Here is a 22,537-nt window from a genome sequence, read left to right on the forward strand (position 1 = left end):
GGGACTCGGTCTGTCAGCTCTGCACGCCCAGCTCCTGCGAGGCCACGCTGAGCTTTTCTCTGAGCCGGTTTCTGAAAAACTTGGAAAATGGTATTTGTTCAGTTTAGCTTTTAGTTCATTATGTCTGAGTTCACTGATTTTAAAGAAACCTCAGAGGACTTTGTCCTGTCTTTGTTTACCACTCGCTCACACCTCCACAGGCAGGATGAGCAGTTTAAACCAGAGTGTAAAACACCTGTGTTCAGACAGGAAACCGTTTTATTCATGTCAGCTGCTCAGAAATAACGACCACACCGGAGAACGAGCTGAGGGAACGCCACGTACGCTCTCTCCACTGGTATGGATCGTTCCTGCTTTCCCAGAATTCCCAGCCTGGGACGCCTCATTAGCCCAGTTCTGTTCAGAGAGAAGATGTTGGAGGTGGAAGATCGTTCCAAGGACGGAGCTGCAGGTGTTCCCAGGTGTCCAGGGAGGTGAGAGGGAAAGGAAACGAGGCCAGGCTCACATTCCTCTCTTCAAACCGTCCTTGTCTCGTCAGGACGTTCACTTACAGTCTGATTCCTGCTCGGGCTGAAGTGGGTCAGTTTCCACACGGGATAAAATGCTCATTTCATCCTACTGCTTGATATTATCACACAACAACAACTGCCGTCCACTCTCCCTCTGCCTTTGTGTGTTTGTTTCATAGACTTTGATATTTCCTGTGAAAACGTGGTGGTGTCGGCTTGATGATGAAGCCAGAGAGTCACCACACTCATTACAGTTCATCCTCAGAGAACCATGAATATTCACAGGAAATTACAGGGAAATGTGTCCCGATAAAAGCTCCAGGTATCAAACCTCATTTCTGTTTCAGCACCAAGTGAAAGTTTGCAGCTGGCGAATGTTGGGTCTCCTCTCCTGAGGAAGGTGTGTCCTGAGCCGACGGTCAGCTCGGCAAAGAGATGTCCACAGAGTTCACATCTCAAACATTTTGTTTTTGAGTCTCATTTCTTTAACTGCATCTGTAAAATAATTTTATCAAAAAGAAAAATGAGTAAATCAAACGAAAAAAATGAGCTGAAAAAAAATCTGTTCTTTTCTGCATCGTATTCAAAGACTGTAGAACTTTTGCCTCGACCTCCAGCAGGTGAAGGCCTGAGCTTCCTGTGCGACAGGTGAATCAGCAGGTGAAGGCCCGAGCTTCCTGTGCGACAGGTGAATCGGCAGGTGAAGGCCCGAGCTTCCTGTGCGACAGGTGAATCGGCAGGTGAAGGCCCGAGCTTCCTGTGCAGCAGGTGAATCAGCAGGTGAAGGCCCGAGCTTCCTGTGCAGCAGGTGAATCAGCAGGTGAAGGCCCGAGCTTCCTGTGCGACAGGTGAATCAGCAGGTGACGGTGATGATGAGGCGATGGCAGCAGCCGAGCTTCTCCAGACCTCAGGACACTGTGTTCATGGTGTCAGGCTGACAGTCTGCAGACAGAGCTGAGGAGACGCTCTGTGTAGCATCTGATTTCACTCTTTGACATGAAACATTAAGTTGTCCCTCAGTTTCTCACAGAAAGTTTAAAGGTCAGGACTCTAAGTGGGGGGTGGTCGTCACGTGGTCGTCACATGGTCGAATGGCAGCAGGAGGGACCGTCTGACTGGAACCTCTGAAGAAAACCTCATTCAGTGCGCACTCATGCGTCTCAGTTTGCAGTAAATCAGCATCCATTGTCCGAGGCGGCCTCTCCGATCAGACAGAGGCTTCGCAGCTCGGAAACTCTGATGCTGGAACCGGCAACAACTCGCAGGCTGATGACGACCAGCGAGCCGCACTGACCTCAGACAGCTGCGTGGAAACACGGCTGACGCTCAGAGGATGAATGAGACTTAATGAGACCGAGCCAACAATCAGAATATCAACATCATATGACATGCGCTCTGACAACTTGCTAACGGAGCTGCAGTGACAGGTTTCAGAACGGGGCTGAACGATTAATCGTTTTCTGATCGAAATCGCAATTTCAGACCACGCGACCACGTGATCGCCAAAGTCTGAGAACGATGCTCAGGCCTGAAGAAGCGAACTGATGGTTCCAACATGTTTTACCAGCATCACTCCGGATGATCAGAGCAGCCGCAGACTGATAGAATCACTCAGTGACTGGATGCAGCCTCAGTAACAGGCGGAGATCCTTTGCTCCAGGTGAAGTTTGTCGTCCTGTGGGTGAAACGGCTGAAAGGAAAATCTCGGATGTGATCGGTTCTGACACTAAACCCATTTCTCAAATGTCTTTAAATATATTTTACTACCAGCTTCTGTTTCCGTGGTTTTCTGTGGCAGTCTGACACACTTCAGACTGAATGACTGACATTAGACATGGTGTAAATTTATCATCATTTTCTAATCCATCTCTGACCTGGGCTGAGCCTGCAGCACAAAGCTCGTGTTCATCTCAGGAATCTTCCTTCTTAATATAGCTTCAAATCTCTGTTCCTGCTGTTGGCGACGTGTATTTATAATCCAGTGTTTAATGGGATTATTAATCATCCACAGTTACGTGGAAATGTGTTTAAATTCTGATCTCAGTTTACCATTGGGCCAAGAGAAAACAACCTTTTCTCTGCCTCACAGTGACTTTATATTCAAATCAAAACTTTTTATTGGAAAAGAATCACTTTTTCTACAACTTGACCTTGTGCTGGTTTTTCTTGTGAAACAGCATCTCAACATTTTACCGTTTTCTTGTGAAACTCTGACGTTATCTCATGGTTTTACAGCTTTTCTTGGGCATCTGCTGAAATAATGGTGAAGGTGAAACTGCAGTGTCAGTGTCCACAGTGTCTGATCCTGGCTGAAGGACTGTCCTCATTTCCTGTCTTTATCCAAACTATCAATGACCAGTGACCATGTATATGAATATTTGACCATGTGATATTTTTGTTTTTGTAGTTTTGAGCAGCCAATCAAAAGGTTGAAGGCGCTGTCTCAGGTCAGGTGGAGATGGAAAAGAAGAGGGGCTGTGGTCTCCAGGAGCTGAAAACATGACGGCGGCCTGCTGCCCTCTAGGAGACACACAGCGTCATTACACTGCAGAGTGGGACGTGTTTCATGATGTGAACCGTCCAGTTCATCCAGGGAAAAGGACAGCAGCAGAGACAATGTGGACATTCACCTCAGCAGATGATGACACTGCTCAAACAGATGTTAAAACAAGCGTCAGGTGATGAAATCATTCTTTGACTGTTTGCACAGGTATGTAATCATTTCTTAAATTCAGTGTTTTAAGCTTTAGTACATTTAGAGTTTGTCTACAACTCTCACGTTTCTGTCTCTCAGGTTACTATCTGTGAAAATGTCGTGAGCATCATTATCACTGAGAGGTTTAGTGATCACAGTAAACAGGTCTCAGTTTTCTGACTCAGCAGGTCACTTCCTGTGTGGAGAGAGCGCATCTGTCACTGACCAAACTCACAGTCTCTGTCGCTGCTGATGCTTCCCAGGCTGCGGCTGCTTCATAAAAACCTTCCGTGTGCGGCTTTAACTGATGAATTTGAGGTTTTAAATGTGAAAACATGAAGTGCAGCTGAAGCTCCACGTGTCAGCAGCTTCATTCACTCACGTCACATCAGACCAGCTGATCTACAGCTTAAAGCACCTGTCGTTTGTGTTCATTCATGAATTCATTCTGCTGGAAACCCAGCACACCTTGACCTTGTTGTTCTTTCACACATGGACACACCTCACTGTTGTGTTGTTTAAATACTGTGTGTGACGCCGTGAGTGTAGACGCTGAAGAACAGGATCTCAGATCTACACTGAGGGTTTAGTTTCCAGTCTTCGTCATGTAAATGAGGAAGTGAGGATGTTCCCATCAGCCTCGGCTGTATGTAGTTTTTACTGCTCATTAGCTAATGTTAGCATGCTAGCATTAGCTCTCAGACCTGTTCTCACACACGTGTCATGATATCTGCTTCTACGTTTGTGGTCATATAACAACTGAGGAATCACTGTCATGCATTTTGGGAAGTTTTGATAGTGAATGTTTAGTACAGGGTGGATTTGGAATCCAGATCTGACGGATTTCTGTCCATTTTGTTCAGTCAGAACAATCCAGAAGCAACATCAAGATGTTTCTCTCTGCCGTCATCTGTGTTTGAGTTTTGAATTTAACCCTTCAAACCTCGGAGCACTCAGACAGCTCAGGTGACGCTCTGCTCAGCAGCTCGGTGAACGTTTCTCCTTCCTCAGAATAACAGTGGTGTCACCTTTTTAGCGAGCGCTCACAAAGACAGTCACAGCTTTGCTATTTTTATTTTCTGTTTGTGTGTTCATTGCGTCAGGGATGCAGAGGAACGGCGTGGGAGGCCGACCTGAAGAATAAAGCTGCCGCCCACAGAGAAGAGCTCATTCACACTGAAAGTCCTTTAGTTTCAGATCCTGCCACCGTGGTGAGACAACTCCTGTCCTTCACAGTGCAGCGTCTCTTATTTCAGTCATTCTGCAGGTGTGAAGTATGATTTAAAAGAGAATTAGATTTAGACTAAATGTTTCATTCTTGAAAAATAAAAACCAAACTGTTCAGTGATGAAAAGAATTGTTAGTTGCATCATCAGATTCTCCTGAATGAGAATCATTCATCTACACAGAAAATATTTTGTATGATTAATTCCATTTTATGATTAGTTCTTGACCACTCAGTTGATCTGCACAAATATTAATGTACAGCAGTTTTGATAAATGAAAGATGAATCAGTTATTTAAAAAAATGCTAATGTAAGTTGCTGCTTTTCTGTTTAATTTCATTGTAAATTGAATATTTCTGGGTTTGGACTGGTCTGAACTTGTGATGGACATTTTTACTGGATATAAACGCTAAATGATATAAATTACTGGAGGAAATTCTGATTTTTGGCAGAATAAGATTTTCTTCAGATGAGGAAAATCCCCACAGATGGCTGCAGTGTGCGTCCAGTCTAACCTGTGATCTGAACCAGTCTATCCTCTGTGATCATCTGGAGGACAAACATCCACCCAAAGACCCACAACATGATGTCAGCTGCTCCGTCAGCTCCTGGCGATGACACAGACTCACAGTAACGGAGCAGGAACAGCAGAGGGAGCCGCCATAAACAATGTGTAGGACCTTGACTGGCTCACAGCTCAGCGAGGCCACCGAGCAAAACATGTTTTTCACCGCTGGTGTCATGCCTGCCTGCTGTGATTCACCAAGGGGGGATGGGGGTATTTATAGGCTGATAATGAGCATGTGTCCTTCAAGACCACGTTGTCCACACTCACAGGCCCAGAGGAAGCAGATGAGGGACACATATGTAGGCCAAGGCAAACTACTGACAAAAACAAGTTTCTGGAAAGGCTACAGCTTCTCCTAAAGCCATCAATAAAGCTCTACAGAGGTTTGGAAAAACAAAAACGTGTTTATTAAGACAACAAAAAGGGGCCTGAATACTCAGGAACATTATCAGATACTTCGTTACGAAGCAGTCGTGGTGATTTTTCTTTACACAGAGAAGAACAAATAAAAAACAGACAGAACTCCTCGTTGGAATTCCTAAAAAGTGAAAGCACCACAAAAGTGAAGTCATGTGACGGCCGACCTTTTCCCCAAGCATTACCAACAGTTACACATCACCCAGAGCCCTGTGGGAACAGGGCGTGTTTTCTCTTCTTTCCCATGCCCCCACGTCTCCACGTTCAGTGTCCATGTAGAAGAGAAATGTGGAGCTGCCGTTGACAAAGGCACAGCGTGTTGTCCATAATACCCTTGGAACACATTTTGTGCCGTTTGAGGCTTCAGCTTTTTTTTTTTTTTTTTTTATAAACCAGCATCACCGAGGCTCTTTCCACTGATTTGTTTGGTTGAGGTCGAGTAAACCGGTGAAACGAGCTGCTCCGAGGGCAGTTTAAGGACAACCCACTGAACGACGTGAGGACGACTTCAGAAGAAAAAAGAAGGGGGTGGCTTCCTCTCTGCTCGCTGTACATCGGCTCTTCCACCCAGCATTACATTGTAAACAAAATGGACCCCCCCCCATAATAATAATGATGTGCCAAAGCAGGGAATGGCTAATTTACACTTCAGCCATTAGCACCCCCCCCCTCCCTCCCCAAAAAGAAAAGACTAAACACATGGACACATTCCGGGACGCAGTGGTAAATAACAAACTTCCTGCCACTGTTCCGTGTGACTTCACAGTGACTCCATTATCCATCCACCAGAAAAGAAAAGCCATTGTTCAGGAACCACACGACTCCATGTTCACACACACACACACACACACACACACACACACTAACATACTCCATGTGATGTGTATCTTCAGTTTACAGCTCTGGAGGACAACATTAGCCTTTCAAACATGACAAACGTCCCTTCCTGCTGATGTAAAGGTCGGTCGTGTTGGTTTTTGGTGGCTCTAACACCCCCTGCCCCCCCTCACCCTCCCCCTCCCGAACGTCTGACCCACAAGGAGACATTCAAACATAAACAACACGGCTCATTAGCCGGGCGGCTAGCGAGTCAGCTAGGCTAACTGCTAGCCAACGCGGTGTAACAAACGTTACAGACAAATCGATGAAAACGGATGAAATTAGAAAACATAGCTACCAGTCCTGTGAAATTTAGTCTCAAACAGTCCGTGTGTACAGTGTCAGCGCTGGGGTTCGCCCGCTGTGGGGGGGACGCTGCGGCGGAAACCCCGTCCACGGCTCGTCCGTTACGTTATCAACACGACACGTTGTCCGCCGCCTTGGGGATATCTCCACAGTCTGCGGCGGAGAACTGCAACCTCCTAACGGCCTCCTTGATCAGATTCCCCGATAAAATTAACTCCTGGAGCAGCCGGCGCGGGTCGTCCTCCTCCACGTCGATCCTCTTTTTGTTCCACGGTTTAAATTGGTCCCAGTCCTGGTCGCCGTTAGATCCAGGGATGTTATACGGGCTTGCCCTGCTGCTCCCCCGGTGTCCCCGGTTCCGGAGCCGCATACAGCAGCCGGCGCGTTTCTGCACGGGAGCTCCCGTGCTGCCGCCGAGGATAGCCGCCGGCTTGACTCCGCCGGCGCCGCTGCCGGCGAGCCCGTGCAGGCAGGACATGGACACGGACACCGTCTTCTGGTGGCCGCCGCTATTGTTGTGGAGCTGCAGCGCTTCGCCGATTTTCGTCACCAGCGCGTCCACTTCTTTGGAGTCGACGGTGACGGACTGCTCCAGTAAGATGTAGTTCTCCTTCCGACAGGGCATTATGGCGGATGTTCGACGGGTCTCTGGCTGGATGGCTCAGTGTTTTGTTGCTGGGATGAATGAGAGCCGCGGGCCGCTCCTCGCTCTCACCACGCCGCTCGGCACTAACCAACAACTCCAGTTGATTTGTAAACAATGGGTGACGCGTTGTGGGCGCTACCATATTCCTTGCAAGGGGGAGGGGAGTTTTGTAAACCCAAAAATAAACTGAGTAGTTACACGTGACTCACGCAACAGATCACCATGGTGACATTTTATAAAGGTATAAAAAATATTTTAAAATTTGAAACACAACAGGACAACTATTACGCTCGTGTACGGCGTTTTTCAGCCGCTCAGATTTCCCACCTCAACCTAACCACGCGCCGGCTTTGGACTGCTCCCTCCAAATGGACATTACATAACTGCTAACTGTCTGCTGCTGTCTGTCCAGGCAAAACAAACAAAGCACCATTTTTTTTATTGCACAAAATGATAACACCGCTTTGAATCCGCCATTGATGGCCTCTCATTTTATTTACTGAACAGCCCAAGCATGTCCACGTGTCAACAGGCACACGCTGAAACCAGAATAATGTGAAAATCATCAGAATATGTTGTGTAACCACTGTTAAACATTGCAGCAAAATCTGTGACCCATCACATGCATTTACTGAACAGCAACTGCGGCTATATTACTACTTCATATACAAACATCACATACTTTATTCTGATTACAGCTGATACAAAAAAAAGTTCCACCATGATGTTTCATAGCTGTAAAGAAAGAAGAAGTGGTCACGCATCGACAGGTTTAATGACAGAAATTGTTGTGTAGGTCTGTCTGTACAGCATCTGCACCTCCCATGTCAAAATGTGCTCACATCTTTCAGTCCAATACAATGAATTAAAATATGTGAACCTTTCAAAATACAATACTACATTATACTTATATGAATATCACATTAAATACTGTTTGGTCACAGCTGTTAAAATAAAAGGAACAGAGAAACAGTTTTAATCGTCTGCTCATTAATGGTGCAGCTCTGCATACTGGGCATTTATCGTGTAATACATTTCTCTATCTAAGCACTTGGAAACCCAAACAATCTGTATGAGAACACAAACTATATCTTTATACATGGATGCAGTTGAAATAGTTTGAAATGGTTGGCTGTGAATTTGATGAGTAAACGCGTGGAGCAGCCCCTGGCATTCAGCCTGTATACAGTGACAAAAGGAGGGGAGGGAGTGCGTCTGTGGGAGAACACGGTGTACATTTCTGTTTCTGAGAAACAGCAGCCAGGATAAACCTGATGCTCCAGTCGAGAGAGCCCTCATGACCATAAAAGGAGCTACTATCACTGCTACCACGTGGTATGTGAGCCAATCAGAGGGACGGGCTGAGGTTTCCTGTGTGTCTCAATGGCAGCGGCAGCAGTAGGAGTCCAGTCATACTGGAATCCAGTGAGGTTGTAGCAGTTAGTGAAACCAAGATAAGCTTTCATCATTTCCTGCAACATAAAACAACCATACTGAGAGTAATCCCCTCCAAGTCTAAATGCAGTGAGCTGTTCACAGCAGACAAATAAAAACATCTTTTTAAATCATTTTATTTATTTACTACACACGAGCTACACCGTTCTATTTATACACAGAAATATGTGTAAGTTCCAGGCACTAAAAATAAAGTGAGGATACTTTCAACAGTAGTTATCAATGAACTTGAAACACAGTAAAGAGAAAAACAGGAACCAAATCATTCTTTGCTGTGACCAGCACCTGTTCTTCTCAGTACACCTGCACACGGTTTTTCAGTTACTTGTCATGATCATGGAGAACTTCACTCAGTTCTTCTGTGGCGTTCGTCTGTCTCAGTGTCTCTGTCTCAGTGTCTGTCTCTTCATGTGATTCCATGATGCTGAGATCAGGGCTCTTAATAAAAGCTCAATAAATGATTAAAACAGTCAATCAACTGACAAAGTAGTTGCCTATTAATTCTATTGATCAGCTAATTGGCTCAGCGACTAATTGTTGCCGCTCTGGGATGGACATAAAATAAACACCTTGCGATACAGCTCAGTCCTGTAAGGCGACACCAGAGACCCAGACCTTAGATTTCAGCCACGACCTCCCTGACACAGGCTGACAAACACAAGCTGTGAGCTGCTGCACTGGGCACGGTTGCACTGGAAGGTGTTCCTATCAGTGTGTGTCCTCACGTTTTCACCCCAGATACAGAAATAACAAGTCAAAATACACATTCAGCAAAATCAGCAAAAACAACTTCACTCTGTCCACTTAAACAAAACTTTCTAGAGAAGTCTGTGAGTCAGTTGAGTCATGTTTTCATGCTCCCTCCCTCCATCCCTCCCTCCCTCCGGTCCAGCCTGCTGGATTCTTTGTCTCTGCGCTGAAAAGTCAGTGCACAACACAAGGAAGTGAGCTGGCAGAAAACTGTGTCACACACTTCCTCAGTCTTTCATGTCTTCCTGTATGTGAGTCAGCGGCAGTGTAAACAGCCCCGCCGCCCTGCAAATACAATTCCTGTTTGCCTGAAACAGCAGCTGCTGCTCTCTCACACATTCCCTGACCGACTGCCGTGTGACCTCATCCTCTGTCTTTGTTTGTGAGTGAGAGACTTACTGTAATCCCTCAGTGTGTGAGAGACAGACAGGGACATCAAGTAAACGGAAGAGGAGATTAACAAACCTTACAAATAACAACACATGTGGCAGAAAACACTGTGCTGCTCTGTTGGTCTGTGGCCCTGGTGTCACGCTCTGGAGCTGGGTAGGACCCAAGGCCTGTTCCCAAACTGGTCCTTCTTCAGACCGTCACTCTGCATGAAGTCACATTCACAGCTGTGGAGGTTGCTCTGTATTTAGTGGTGGGTTATAAATGGAGAAGTTAACTATGGAACTCACATTCATGGCACCTTCAAACCAACAATAGCCGCCTGGCTGGCCCTGAAATACAACCCACAAAGTCCAGTTTGAAGACTTCTGAGGTTTGTCTCTCGAGTCTGATGCTGATGTTTGGGAGTTTAAACAGGACTAAGTGTCCACAGCCATGCTAGCAGCTCTGTGAGGCTGCTCTTAGGCAGATTAATGCTTTGAGCTAAATGCCAGTGACAGGATTTTAATACATAATATTATGAAACAACATGTTTATGAATTTTTATTGAGGTTTTCAAAAATATTTGGACAATTAGCATAAAAATCACTCTGGTAATATTATGTATTTTTCCAATGGAGAGACACTGAGCGTCCCGTGCTAACAGGTAACGGCCTGGTACATGTGATCCCTCTGAGCCACAGAGCTGAAACACACTGGTGATCCACACTGTTACACTGGGTGACGTGTTCCTTCATCAGCACAAACACACACTGTAGTTTATTCTGACTCAAACACATTATTGGTCTGAGTCTTTTCATGGGATTTGTTGACAGGAAGAAAAACAGAGAATAGCACCAGTCTCATCCATGAATCAGAGGGAAACACAATTCTTGTGAAAGTTTCTAATGTTTGTTCCCAGCTCCCAGAGCTTTGGGAAGCTGCTGGGTGCTGTGACTAATTTTTGGGAATGTATCTTTAAATTCGGATCCCTCCTGGCTGCTGCAAATCCTTTAAACGTTCCATTCTGTGTTCATTATTTTGACTGTCCATGCTTCAAACGGGCTGAGCTGCCACTGAAGCTGGCTGAGCTGAATGGAGAGTGAGCAGAAAAGAAAACAGGCCTCTCAGCCAGAGGATCAACTTTGATAGCAGTTGGACGGCTGCCAGCAGCTCGGGTTCACAGAGTTTGTGTCCTCCATTCAGAGAGAGAGAGAGACGCCATTTTTATTTCACCTCCTCCTCCTCCTCTCTCAGACACACCTCTCTCTCTCTTTAAGAGGAATGTGAGGAGGTTGCACATGGCAGGAAGTAATATCAGAGGATTCATTTGTGGCTGTGCTGTGAAGCTGCCGGCCTGTGGGGGCTGTGTTGTAAACATGCACGGACACAGTGATCACAGCATCAACTATAAACAGCAAATTGTAAAGAAAAGTTACTGAATGTGTCGTTAAACTACGTCAAACCACCTACATGCTACATGCTACATGCTAACTACCCTGAATCAGTGGCAACAGTTTGTGGCTGTCCCTTTCCTTTACGGCCTGCACAGCGCTCTGTTCTCAGCATCCAGCACCTCAGGGATGAAGTGGAACACAGACTGTGAGTCAGACCTTATCACCAACACCAGAGCTGGACCTGACCCAAGCTCCTGAACAGGACCAGACCCCCCGGAGCAGGTACAACAGGTGGACAGACAGAAACCAGAAGAGCGGAGGCCGTTAAAGCAGCACATTCATGCCAGTGCTGCCAGAGACTGTCTCACTGTGTGGCTGATGTCACCGAGCCGCTCTGCTGCTTCACGCTGTGTTTACACTGTGCATGTCACAGTTCAGCTGTTTGTTACAACACAAAGGCGAGAGGTTTACACACACACTCATGTTCTCAAACCGACGGCAGAACTGGCTTTTCTGCTTCCAGTCTTATTTCACCATGTCAAACCACACACCTCATACCTGAGGATGCCAGGCTCAGGAGGTAGATGGGTTGTTTTCTCTAATGGTGACACAGTTAATGCAGGCTTCAGGGAATCATGGGAAACGTAGTTAAGCCATCCTGTTGTTGCCACTCGAGGCCACAGTGGCTGCTGCTCAGCAAGAGTTACACAAGTTCACTTTAACTGTTCAAACTGTAAATGTTGTAAATGATCGTCGTAGTTTACAGATCAACTTCCTGCTTGAACTTTGACCCACTGTGCTGCACTGACTGCAGCGGCGTGGACACGGTTTTCCTGTGCAGTGAGGAATTATCATCAGTGATTCAGGTGTGTTCATTTTCATTTTCACCTCCCTGTGAATGGAAATGATGCAAAACATCAAACATCAAAACCCTCCAGTTCACCTGGAGGTTAAACGGTTTAATCATTAATGGCAGTGAAAGGATTCTGTTTTTCAGTGTGGAATTTTCATGCTATGTGTGTGTTTATAGGAGAGACTCTGCATGGTAACAGCATCAAACACTGGACCCCACACACGGTCCTCCTATGTCATGTGCAAAACATGACATAAAAGCATGTGAACTCCTTGGTAACAGATCACACTCAGTTCTCAGAATTACATAACCACAAGTCACAGAAACAGTAATGGACACTGTGTGCTTTCTGTGTGTGTGAACACAAGCTGGGCCGAGGGGCAGATGTACGTGAGAGGTGAAAAGGACTTTCTCCTCCTTCCATCCCGCCCCTCTCCACCCCTGTGGCATCGATAAACACAGATTACATGATGACAGCTTGTAAAACTCCTACTGCGACTCAGCAACTTGATCAGTGAACCTCCTGTTACTGATTCTCTGAATGTACAGAGAAGCCAGGATTCTGCCTGCAGTTACATAACTCTGCTTTAGGTATGTATGCATGTATACGTGTGTGTGTGTGTGTGTGTGTGTGTGTGTGTTTTTGTTCAGAGCCAGTGCCACTCCCACCCTCCAGTCCCTCCACCAGTTTTCTCAATCTAAGCAATTTATCAAGTGACTGGATCTGAGATGGAGTTTTTAACAAACCAGTCAGGTTCTTATATTCCTGGACCACTGACGCTGTGGTATCATACATACAGACAAATAACTCAGAACATTGTTAAACTGAGTAAAGTTGTTTTTAAACTGAGTGAAAAGTTCAGTGAAGTAAAGTTTTACTTTAGTTTCTACATTTTAAACTATGTTGTACTTTATTTATATTAAGTTTTACTATAGTTACTACAGATTAAACCACCTGGTACAAAGATTATAAACCGAACATTAAACGATTTTTCACCTCTCACAATCCTCTCATCAAAACTTTGAACGCTCCATCAGACTCAGCAGAGTCTGTATTTGCTTTTCTGTTGTTCTGTATATTAAATGTAAAATTAGGATCGATTTGTTAAAATGAAAAACAGGAATCTGCCTAACCATCTGTCCTACGGATTCATCAGTTATCAGATTAGGATCCGTTCAACAGCACAACACACTGGCTGTTTTCCAGTGGAGCTATTAGTTCCTATCGCTGGCGTCCCTCCAGGGACACGTTTGATTGTTGCGACATAACCAGGCCAACTCCTTCCTCCTCTGGGGAGGAAGTTCCTAATGAGTGACTCACATCTTTGTGTTGTCTTTGTTAGAGGTGGATGTGACACCTGACGCAAGCTCAACTATCAAACTGTTGTTCTTGAGGAGAGCGGAGGTGCAGCCAGAGCAGAACAGGTTTACACTCACAGCTTAACGGAACAGAGACACAGGCGGCAGGGGACACAGACACGATGAAGCACTGAGGAACCTGAGAGGACGATAATGTTTCTGAGAAATTTACTGTTTCACCCAGAACTGATAAGACAAACGGCTGCTTCACGGCCTGCTGAGCTGAGCAGGGAGCAGACACTGTCACACACACACGCACACACACACACACACACACACACACACACACACACACACACACACACACACACACACACACACACAGTGCAGCAAAGTGATTAGAGTACAGTGTGTTCTGCTGAGTAGTAAAATGTCAAACAGTCGTCCATGTTTGAACACACTCCTCTGAGATGAAGGATCAAGGGTGATTGACACACACACACACACACACACACACACACATACACACACACACACATTTACACTGACTAAACCACAGTGACAAACACACAAGCATTGTGCTTCATACTGAACCCCCGCCTCGGCCACACAGTTCATCTTATCATTGTTATGCTGATGACACACATCTTTATCTGTCTGTAACTGCACACAGCTACACACCAGTCAAAAACTTAATTTAATAATTTTAATAAAAGCCTGAATGCAGTACATGGTGGATGTTTCCAAATGATCTACAGCCAACAAAGCTGACAGTCGTGTTTTTGGCCGTGATGTTGTTTTGCACGATCACAGAACCCACAGTAAAAAAATGATGATGCCGGATCCTAAAAGGAATTTCGAGCTCTGTATGAAATCACTGGCTCAGTCCTGCTCCTGCAAACTAACTTCCACAGAAACAGAGTCAGGTTGTCAGAAGCCGACGTGAGTGAAACACGAGGCAGTGAAACATGTTCACACACACACAGACGTGTTTCTGTTGTTTTTCCAACCAGCATGTTTCATCCTTCTCTCTCTGAGCGGTTGTTGTCAAAACACTGAGCAGAAATCTGCCAAGTAACCTGGGAGATAATACTACACACACACACACACACACACACACACACATCAGGGACAGAATACACCACGCTGTGTGTGTGCAGGAGGTTGAGCTCACAAAGATTAAACAGCAGCTTTTCCTGAAAAACAGCGCGAACACAAAACTTGTGCTTCTTGCTGCTGAAGGAAAAACTCCACAGACCTGATGAGTGAATCAGGTTTAATTTACAGGTGAGGATGAGAATTTTCGTTGTCTCTGCTGTCTCTGCTGGGGACACTGGGAGTAATGACTTCACTCTTTATAAAACCCAGCCCTGGATTTTCAGTGTAAAATGTGCAGATTCTTCCTGTTTGTGCTTTTTCTTCTTCTTCTGCTTCATTAAACTGAAATGAGCTTTGGGGGTTTACACTGCTTTTCAAGGATCCACCGATCCCCATGTGGTGTGTGTGATATAGTGGATCAGGGTCACAGCAGGGTGCGGCTTGTTGCCATGAAATAACAACTGTGAGCCTGGAGATCAACCAACAACTTACTTTCATAGCCAATCAGATGTGTGTGTCTTTGTTTATATAGCCTGTGTGTGTGTGTGTGTGTGTGTGTGTGTGTGTGTGTGTGTGTGTGTGTGTGTGTGTGTGTGTGTGTGTGTGTGTGTGTGTGTGTGAGTGTGTGCATGTGCTGGTGCGTGCCTAGAGAGAAACAGATTAAGACAGATGGAGGGAGCAGCGCCCCCTGCAGGAGAAAATGTGTCTTTCACACTGACAGTATTAAATCTGACAGGTATGTTCACGTCCTGGTAAACCTGAGCTTAGACTCTATTATGTGTTTTTACACTGTTGAATTTAATTTACTGTCTTTTATCAGAACATTTAACCCCATGTCACAATCTTCCTCAGCTAAGTCACATGATGACAGGAGGCTGGATGTCATACCTTGTGAAATTATGTTAAGTTATGCCTTTGTCTCGTGTTTATGTTGTCTCGTGGTTTCCTGTTTTATTTTGAAATCATTGTCCTTATGTTCTTTATCCCACTTTACTTCCTGCCTTTGTCTGGTTTCCCGCCTTTGTGATTGTCTTCCCCGCCCTAATTGTTTCCACCTGTTTCCCCTTACCTGTTGTGTATATATAGTCTGCGTCTCCCCCTGTTCCGTGCCAGTTCGTCTTGTCTTCAAGTCAAATGAACCAGCGTCTGCATCTAGCTCTTGTATCCCACGTCAAGTTTGGTAATTCTTTTGTACTTTGTTTGTTCTTGTTCTGATCAGTGCTATTGCCTTTAGTTTTCATTATTCCTCTGAAAGAGTGATTTTTTGTTTCCTCGTCCGAGTGATTTTTTGTTTGTTTAGATCCTTTGCCTTTTTGAGCCTTTTTCCCCAGTTGGGTGATTCTTGTTTTGTGACTTTGTTGATTAAAGACTTTTGCTACTCAGCATTACGTTTTGGAGTTGTGCATTTGGGTTCTGTCTAAGTTCAGTCGTGACAGAACGAACTGGCCAGCATGAACCCAGCCAACTCTGATCAGTTAGCGGCGGCCATTCGCTCCCAGGGAGCTCGTCTTAATCAGCAGGAGGACCACATGTCTTCTCTAGAGCAGGGCATGAAAACCATCACGGCCGGTCAGGAGGAGTTTAAGGCAGCCCTGACCTCTCAGATGAACCAGCTCTCCGACCAGGTTCAACATGCCTTCTCCATGCTACTCCGCGGAGCTTCCTCCACGAACGCGGAAGTGGATCCCTTGCCCGCCGCCGCTCCAGTACCACCGGCTTCGGAGATACCGGCTCTGGCTCCACGACTTGCCCCGCCAGAAAAGTTTTCCGGTGAGTCTGGAGATTGTCGATCATTTATTGTGGATTGCGAACTGCATTTCGAACTCTTGCCCTCAGCATATCCAACTGAACGAGCCAAGGTGGGGTTCATGATCTCTCACCTCACCGGGAGGGCTAAGGCGTGGGCTACTGTTGAGTGGTCTCGCAACTCGCTGGTCTGCCAGTCCCGGGGAGCCTTTGTGGAGGCCCTCAGGAGGACATTTAATCCCAGCTCGTTGGACAGAGATAAGGCAAGAGAGCTGTGTCACATTAAGCAAGGTATGGACTCTGTCAGTGACTATGCCATTCGGTTCCGTACTCTTGCCTCAGACAGTGGCTGGAATGCCTCAGCATTGTTTGACACTTTCCTCAAGGGGCTATCTGGCCACATCCAAGATCTTTTAATTCCCCTTGACCTGCCTGACGATCTTGACTCCCTAATCTCCCTAGCTATTAGAACCGATCATCGGCTGCAGGAGCGCAAAAAAAGCTCCAAAATGGCACCTACCCTCCGCCATTCACACCAGACTGTCACTCCCAGATTCGGCTGGCGGAGACCCAACCAATCTACGCCTACAGGTCAGTGTGAGCAGCCCTCCTCCGAGAAGGAGGAGGAACCCATGCAGCTGGGCAGGGCCAAGCTGTCACCAGAGGAGCGTCGACGGCGGCTACAGGAAGGAAGGTGCTTCTACTGTGGGAAATTGGGCCATCTTCTTTCTGGGTGTCCGTTAAAAGGGAAGGCTCACCAGTAAAGGAGAGGGTCCTGGTGAGCCGGCTCTCTTCGTCCAAATTCCCTCTCCGTGCTCTCACAGAGGTTGAACTCAAGCACCAGGACATCTCGCTATCTCTTGGGGGGCTTATTGACTCTGGGGCCGACGAAAGCCTCATGGACTGGGGCTTAGTCATGAGACTTCAGCTGAAAACCAATCGACTGCCTCAGCCCTTGGAGGCTAGCGCTCTCGATGGGAGCTCTATTTTCAGGGTGACACATAAGACTGAGCCGCTGAAGGTTTCGATTGGGGAACACACTGAAATTATGGACTTTCATGTATTCAGTTCCAGCCAGCATCCCCTCATTTTAGGGTTCCCTTGGTTACTGAAGCACAACCCAAGTATTGAGTGGAGTACGGGGAGGGTTTTGAACTGGTCCCGAGTGTGTCAAACTGCTTGTAATCTTGTCAATAAAAATGGGGTAAACCTAGATGAAGGTTCTGATAATCCTGATCTCTCTACTGTACCTGAGTGTTACCATGACTTAGGAGAGGTTTTTAGCAAAAGCAAAGCTACCTCCCTTCCGCCTCATCGCCCTTATGATTGCCCCATTGATCTTATTCCTGGTGCTCCCATTCCTAAGGGGAGAGTGTACTCCATCTCAGGTCCTGAGAGGGAGGCCATGAATGAATATATTGAAGCATCCCTTAAGGCGGGTCTGATCCGTCCTTCCTCCTCTCCCGCTGGGGCAGGGTTTTTCTTTGTGGGAAAAAAAGATGGATCCCTCAGACCTTGTATTGACTATGGCCCCCTCAATGACATAACAATCAAGAATCGTTATCCCCTACCCCTCATGTCATCTGCATTCGACCAGTTGCAGCAGGCCAAAATTTTTACTAAACTTGACCTGCGTAATGCCTATCATCTGGTACGAATTAGGGAGGGGGATGAATGGAAGACAGGGTTTAATACCCCTCATGGACATTATGAGTATTTAGTGATGCCGTTTGGACTGACGAATGCTCCCGCTGTCTTTCAAAGCATGGTCAATGATGTGTTAAGAGACTTTCTGGGTCATTTTGTTTTCGTGTACATTGATGACATTTTGATCTTCTCTCCTGATGGTGAAACCCATGTCTGTCATGTCCGCCAGGTCCTCCAGCGCCTGCTGGAGAACAAACTTTATGTCAAGGCCGAAAAGAGTGAATTTCATGCCGACACTGTGTCTTTCCTGGGCTTCATTGTAGCCCCTGGGAAGATACAAATGGATCCGGCTAAAGTTAGCGCTGTAGATCAGTGGCCCACACCTGATAGCCGTAAGAAGGTGCAGCAATTCTTGGGATTTGCTAACTTCTACAGACGGTTTATCAGAAACTTCAGCGCCATAGCTGCTCCCCTCCATGCTCTCACGTCCCCGCAGGTTCCCTTCCAGTGGTCCTCCCAGGCTGAGGAAGCATTCCAGCGGCTCAAGACCCTCTTCACATCTGCTCCCATCCTCACAGTTCCTGACCCCACCCGACAGTTCGTAGTGGAAGTGGACGCCTCCAATGAAGGAGTGGGCGCGGTCCTCTCACAGCGGTCCACCAAAGACAACAAGTTGCATCCCTGTGCCTTCTTATCACAAAGGTTATCACCCGCAGAGAGGAACTATGATGTTGGGAACCGTGAGTTGTTGGCAGTCAAAATCGCTCTTGAAGAGTGGAGGCACTGGCTAGAGGGGGCTCAGCACCCGTTTGTTGTCTGGACTGATCACAAGAACTTAGAGTATATTCGCTCTGCTAAGAGACTTAACTCACGCCAAGCCAGATGGGCCCTGTTTTTTAACCGTTTCAACTTTGCATTGTCTTACAGGCCGGGGTCCAGGAACGCCAAACCGGATGCCTTGTCCCGTCTATTTGACCCCGAGCCCACTGCCAAAGACCCTGAACCAATCCTTCCACTGAACCGTGTGGTAGGAGGAGTGTCATGGCAAATAGAAACTGAGGTGAAGCGTGCCATAGGTGAGGGCCCGACACCTAGTGGATGCCCAGAGAATCGTTTGTTTGTTCCGGTTGCCATGCGTCCACAGGTGATCCACTGGGCTCACACCTCTTTGCTCACCTGCCACCCGGGAGTCAAAAGGACTATGCATGTTATCTCACAGAGGTTCTGGTGGCCTTCCATGGAGCGGGAGGTTCGAGAATACGTGGAGGCTTGCACCATCTGTGCCCGCAACAAGACGTCCTCCAGGGCGCGGATGGGGTTACTGCAGCCACTTCCTGTTCCCTCTCGTCCTTGGTCGGATATCTCCTTGGACTTTGTCTCGGGGCTCCCGGTCTCGGAAGGTAATACCACCATTCTCACAGTGGTGGACCGCTTCTCTAAAATGTGTCATTTCATTGCCTTGCCTAAACTGCCGTCTGCTAAGGAAACGGCAGAGGTTATGATGAAACATGTTTTCCGTATCCATGGCTTTCCAAAAGACATTGTTTCAGACCGGGGGCCCCAGTTCGTGTCCCGCTTCTGGAAGGAGTTCTGCAAACTTATTGGCGCCACGGTCAGCCTAACGTCTGGCTACCATCCTGAGGCCAACGGGCAGTCTGAACGTCTGAACCAGGAGCTGGAGACGTGTCTTCGCTGCCTGGTGTCCCAGAACCCTGCTTCCTGGAGCCAACATCTAGTGTGGGTGGAATACGCCCACAACGCACTCCCCACTTCAGCCACTGGTATGTCCCCGTTCCAGTGCGTCTTTGGGTATCAGCCTCCTGTGTTTACTGAGACTGAGAAGGAGGTCGTGGTGCCGTCAGCTCATGCCATGGTCCGGCGTTGCCGGCGCATATGGTCAGCTGCCCGTAAGGTCCTCGTCAGGAGTGTGGACCGTATGAAGAGGGCGGCCGATCGACGGCGCCGACCAGCTCCAGAGTATCAGCCGGGCCAGAAGGTCTGGCTCTCCACCCGCGACTTACCGCTACACGTGGAGTCCAGAAAGCTGGCTCCTCGGTTTGTGGGTCCTTTCCCTGTCTCCAAGGTCATTGGACCGTCCTCTGTCCGGTTAAGACTGCCCCGGTCTCTCAGGGTCCATCCCACGTTCCACGTCAGCCGGGTCAAGCCGGTCAGGGAGAGCCCTATGGTTCCCGCAGCCAAGCCCCCCCCACCCCCCCAGCTGATCGACGGAGGACCTGTTTACTCCGTCAAGTCCCTCCTGGCGGTTCGCAACAGGGGCCGGGGTAGACAGTTTTTGGTGGACTGGGAGGGTTATGGTCCTGAGGAACGGTCATGGATTCCGGCCAGCTTCGTCATGGACCCAACTCTTATTACAGACTTTTATAAACGTCACCCTGAGCTGCCTGGTCCGTCAGGAGCCGTCCCTTGAGGGGGGGGTATTGTCATACCTTGTGAAATTATGTTAAGTTATGCCTTTGTCTCGTGTTTATGTTGTCTCGTGGTTTCCTGTTTTATTTTGAAATCATTGTCCTTATGTTCTTTATCCCACTTTACTTCCTGCCTTTGTCTGGTTTCCCGCCTTTGTGATTGTCTTCCCCGCCCTAATTGTTTCCACCTGTTTCCCCTTACCTGTTGTGTATATATAGTCTGCGTCTCCCCCTGTTCCGTGCCAGTTCGTCTTGTCTTCAAGTCAAATGAACCAGCGTCTGCATCTAGCTCTTGTATCCCACGTCAAGTTTGGTAATTCTTTTGTACTTTGTTTGTTCTTGTTCTGATCAGTGCTATTGCCTTTAGTTTTCATTATTCCTCTGAAAGAGTGATTTTTTGTTTCCTCGTCCGAGTGATTTTTTGTTTGTTTAGATCCTTTGCCTTTTTGAGCCTTTTTCCCCAGTTGGGTGATTCTTGTTTTGTGACTTTGTTGATTAAAGACTTTTGCTACTCAGCATTACGTTTTGGAGTTGTGCATTTGGGTTCTGTCTAAGTTCAGTCGTGACACTGGAGATGGTAACCATCGTCTCTGGTGTCTGAGATCTGTGTGTGGTAAACAGAATCAGCCTTTCATACAGTCTGTTAGCAAAAAAAAAAAGTGTTCAGTATGAAGAAATGAATAAAAGCAGGTGTTTATAACAAACAACAGAAAAACAGTCTCAGCTCTAAACTGAATAAATCGCTGGAGCGTGTGACGCCTGCTGGTTCTCACAGTGAATCCGACGCTGAGCAACATGTCGTCTGTTTGTGGCAAAGAAAAATCTGTCGGAGCTGAATCACTGTCCACAGTCTGTCTGCAGCTGGATCCAGCTGTTTGTCTGCGCTCACAGCTGCACCGAGTCTCCACAGCATCAAAACAAAACCCAGGAGGAGCAGAGCATCATGGGAAATTCTCGAGGGGGGTGAGGAGGGATATTACTCACATCTAATCTGTTCAGAGCTGCTACAAATATTGTGTGTGTGTGTTTGTTTTCTCCTTCCTCTTGTTATTGTTTTATCACAGTGCAAGTCAGTGATTAAAAGACGTGTGTGTGTGTGTGTGTGTGTGTTGAGGTGTACACCTCTCAGTCATGTTTGGAGTCTGTTCATCATTAATTGATTTACAGCTCTGAGGGGAAACAGGTATAAAACAATAAACCTGTGTTTATATACGGTTGCTCAGGACTGAGGGACAGACTCCAGCGTCCCGCTCAGGACCGGGGGACGGGCTCCAGCGTCCCACTCAGGGCCGGGGGACGGGCTCCAGCTGAGGCTCGGTGAGCTTTTTGCTGCAGTCAAACATCAGGACTTTTTCTGTGTCGATCCTGTCGGAGGTATCAGTCTCTGCCCTGATCTGGACTTCGTCTCTGTTTGCTCGTTGGTGGACGATGCACTTGTGGCAGTCAGTTACTATTTCTGAGAACCCCCCCATCCCCCCATCCCCCCATCCCCTCCTCCCTCTTCCCTCACTCACTCACTCCCTCTGTGTAATGAAGCCCAAAGGCTTAATGTTGTTGTTGTTGTTGAGTCTGGAGCAGACGGCACGAGGCCCAGAGAGTGAGTGTGAGAGGAAAACAAAGAAAAAACTAAACTAATACCAATAACAACAGTAAAGACTGTTAATCTGTTTCAATCGATCGCTGGAGATTTTCACACAAACTGCACCAGATCAACACTCACAGCTTTCTGCTTGACGTAACATTACCACACCAGGCAGTGATCCCATTTCTAAAAATGCTCTACGCTGGAAGTAGTGGACGTGGTGATGTCCAACTCTGTCCTTCTGACAGAAGATTAAATTCCCCTGCTGCAGAGTAAACGTTCATTTGCTCCCAGGTGTTTTCAGCGCCCTGTCTGTGGCCCAGGGTTTGTTCAGCAGCAGGGTATGGTTGTGAGCAGTGTTGTATGCACTTAACTGTTTTAATGTCGTCTGTAGTGTAACAGCTGTGATGTGTAACGACTGTGCAAACATGTTTTATTAATCAAAACATGATTATTAATAAAAACAAGCTGTAAAATGAAGAGACTGCAGGAATAAGCTGTCCTGGTCTGAACTCAGGTAAAACAACCAAACACACACACACACACACACACACACACACACACACACTTTGGTATTATAGTTCAGCCAACAGAGTCTAGTGAATTGAACTGACAGAGAGCGATGGACCTGCTGACCTCTGATATTTGATCAACTGTCACCTCAGGAGC

At 47.0% G+C, this 22,537-nt stretch overlaps 1 protein-coding gene and 1 long non-coding RNA gene across 3 annotated transcripts; both read right to left on the minus strand.

The window, feature by feature from the left end:
• Positions 1–5,749: 5,749 nt before the first annotated feature.
• LOC121186374 (glycogen synthase kinase binding protein) lies at positions 5,750–7,343 on the minus strand. The gene has a single exon (XM_041045079.1). It carries the CDS (start codon positions 7,223–7,225, stop codon positions 6,710–6,712), a length of 516 nt encoding a protein of 171 aa, XP_040901013.1. The 5' UTR covers positions 7,226–7,343; the 3' UTR covers positions 5,750–6,709.
• LOC121186375 lies at positions 5,750–22,433 on the minus strand. Of its 2 annotated transcripts, none has more exons than XR_005894455.1 (2): positions 22,396–22,433; positions 5,750–6,277 (listed from the first exon to the last, which is right to left on the minus strand). It is a non-coding gene; the product is annotated as an uncharacterized LOC121186375 (long non-coding RNA). The 2 variants fall into 2 exon arrangements; XR_005894454.1 differs by lacking the exon at positions 22,396–22,433 and adding an exon at positions 14,463–14,501.
• Positions 22,434–22,537: the final 104 nt, after the last annotated feature.

This window comes from Toxotes jaculatrix, chromosome 8 (assembly GCF_017976425.1).
Source record: "Toxotes jaculatrix isolate fToxJac2 chromosome 8, fToxJac2.pri, whole genome shotgun sequence".
Lineage (NCBI taxonomy): Eukaryota > Metazoa > Chordata > Actinopteri > Toxotidae > Toxotes > Toxotes jaculatrix.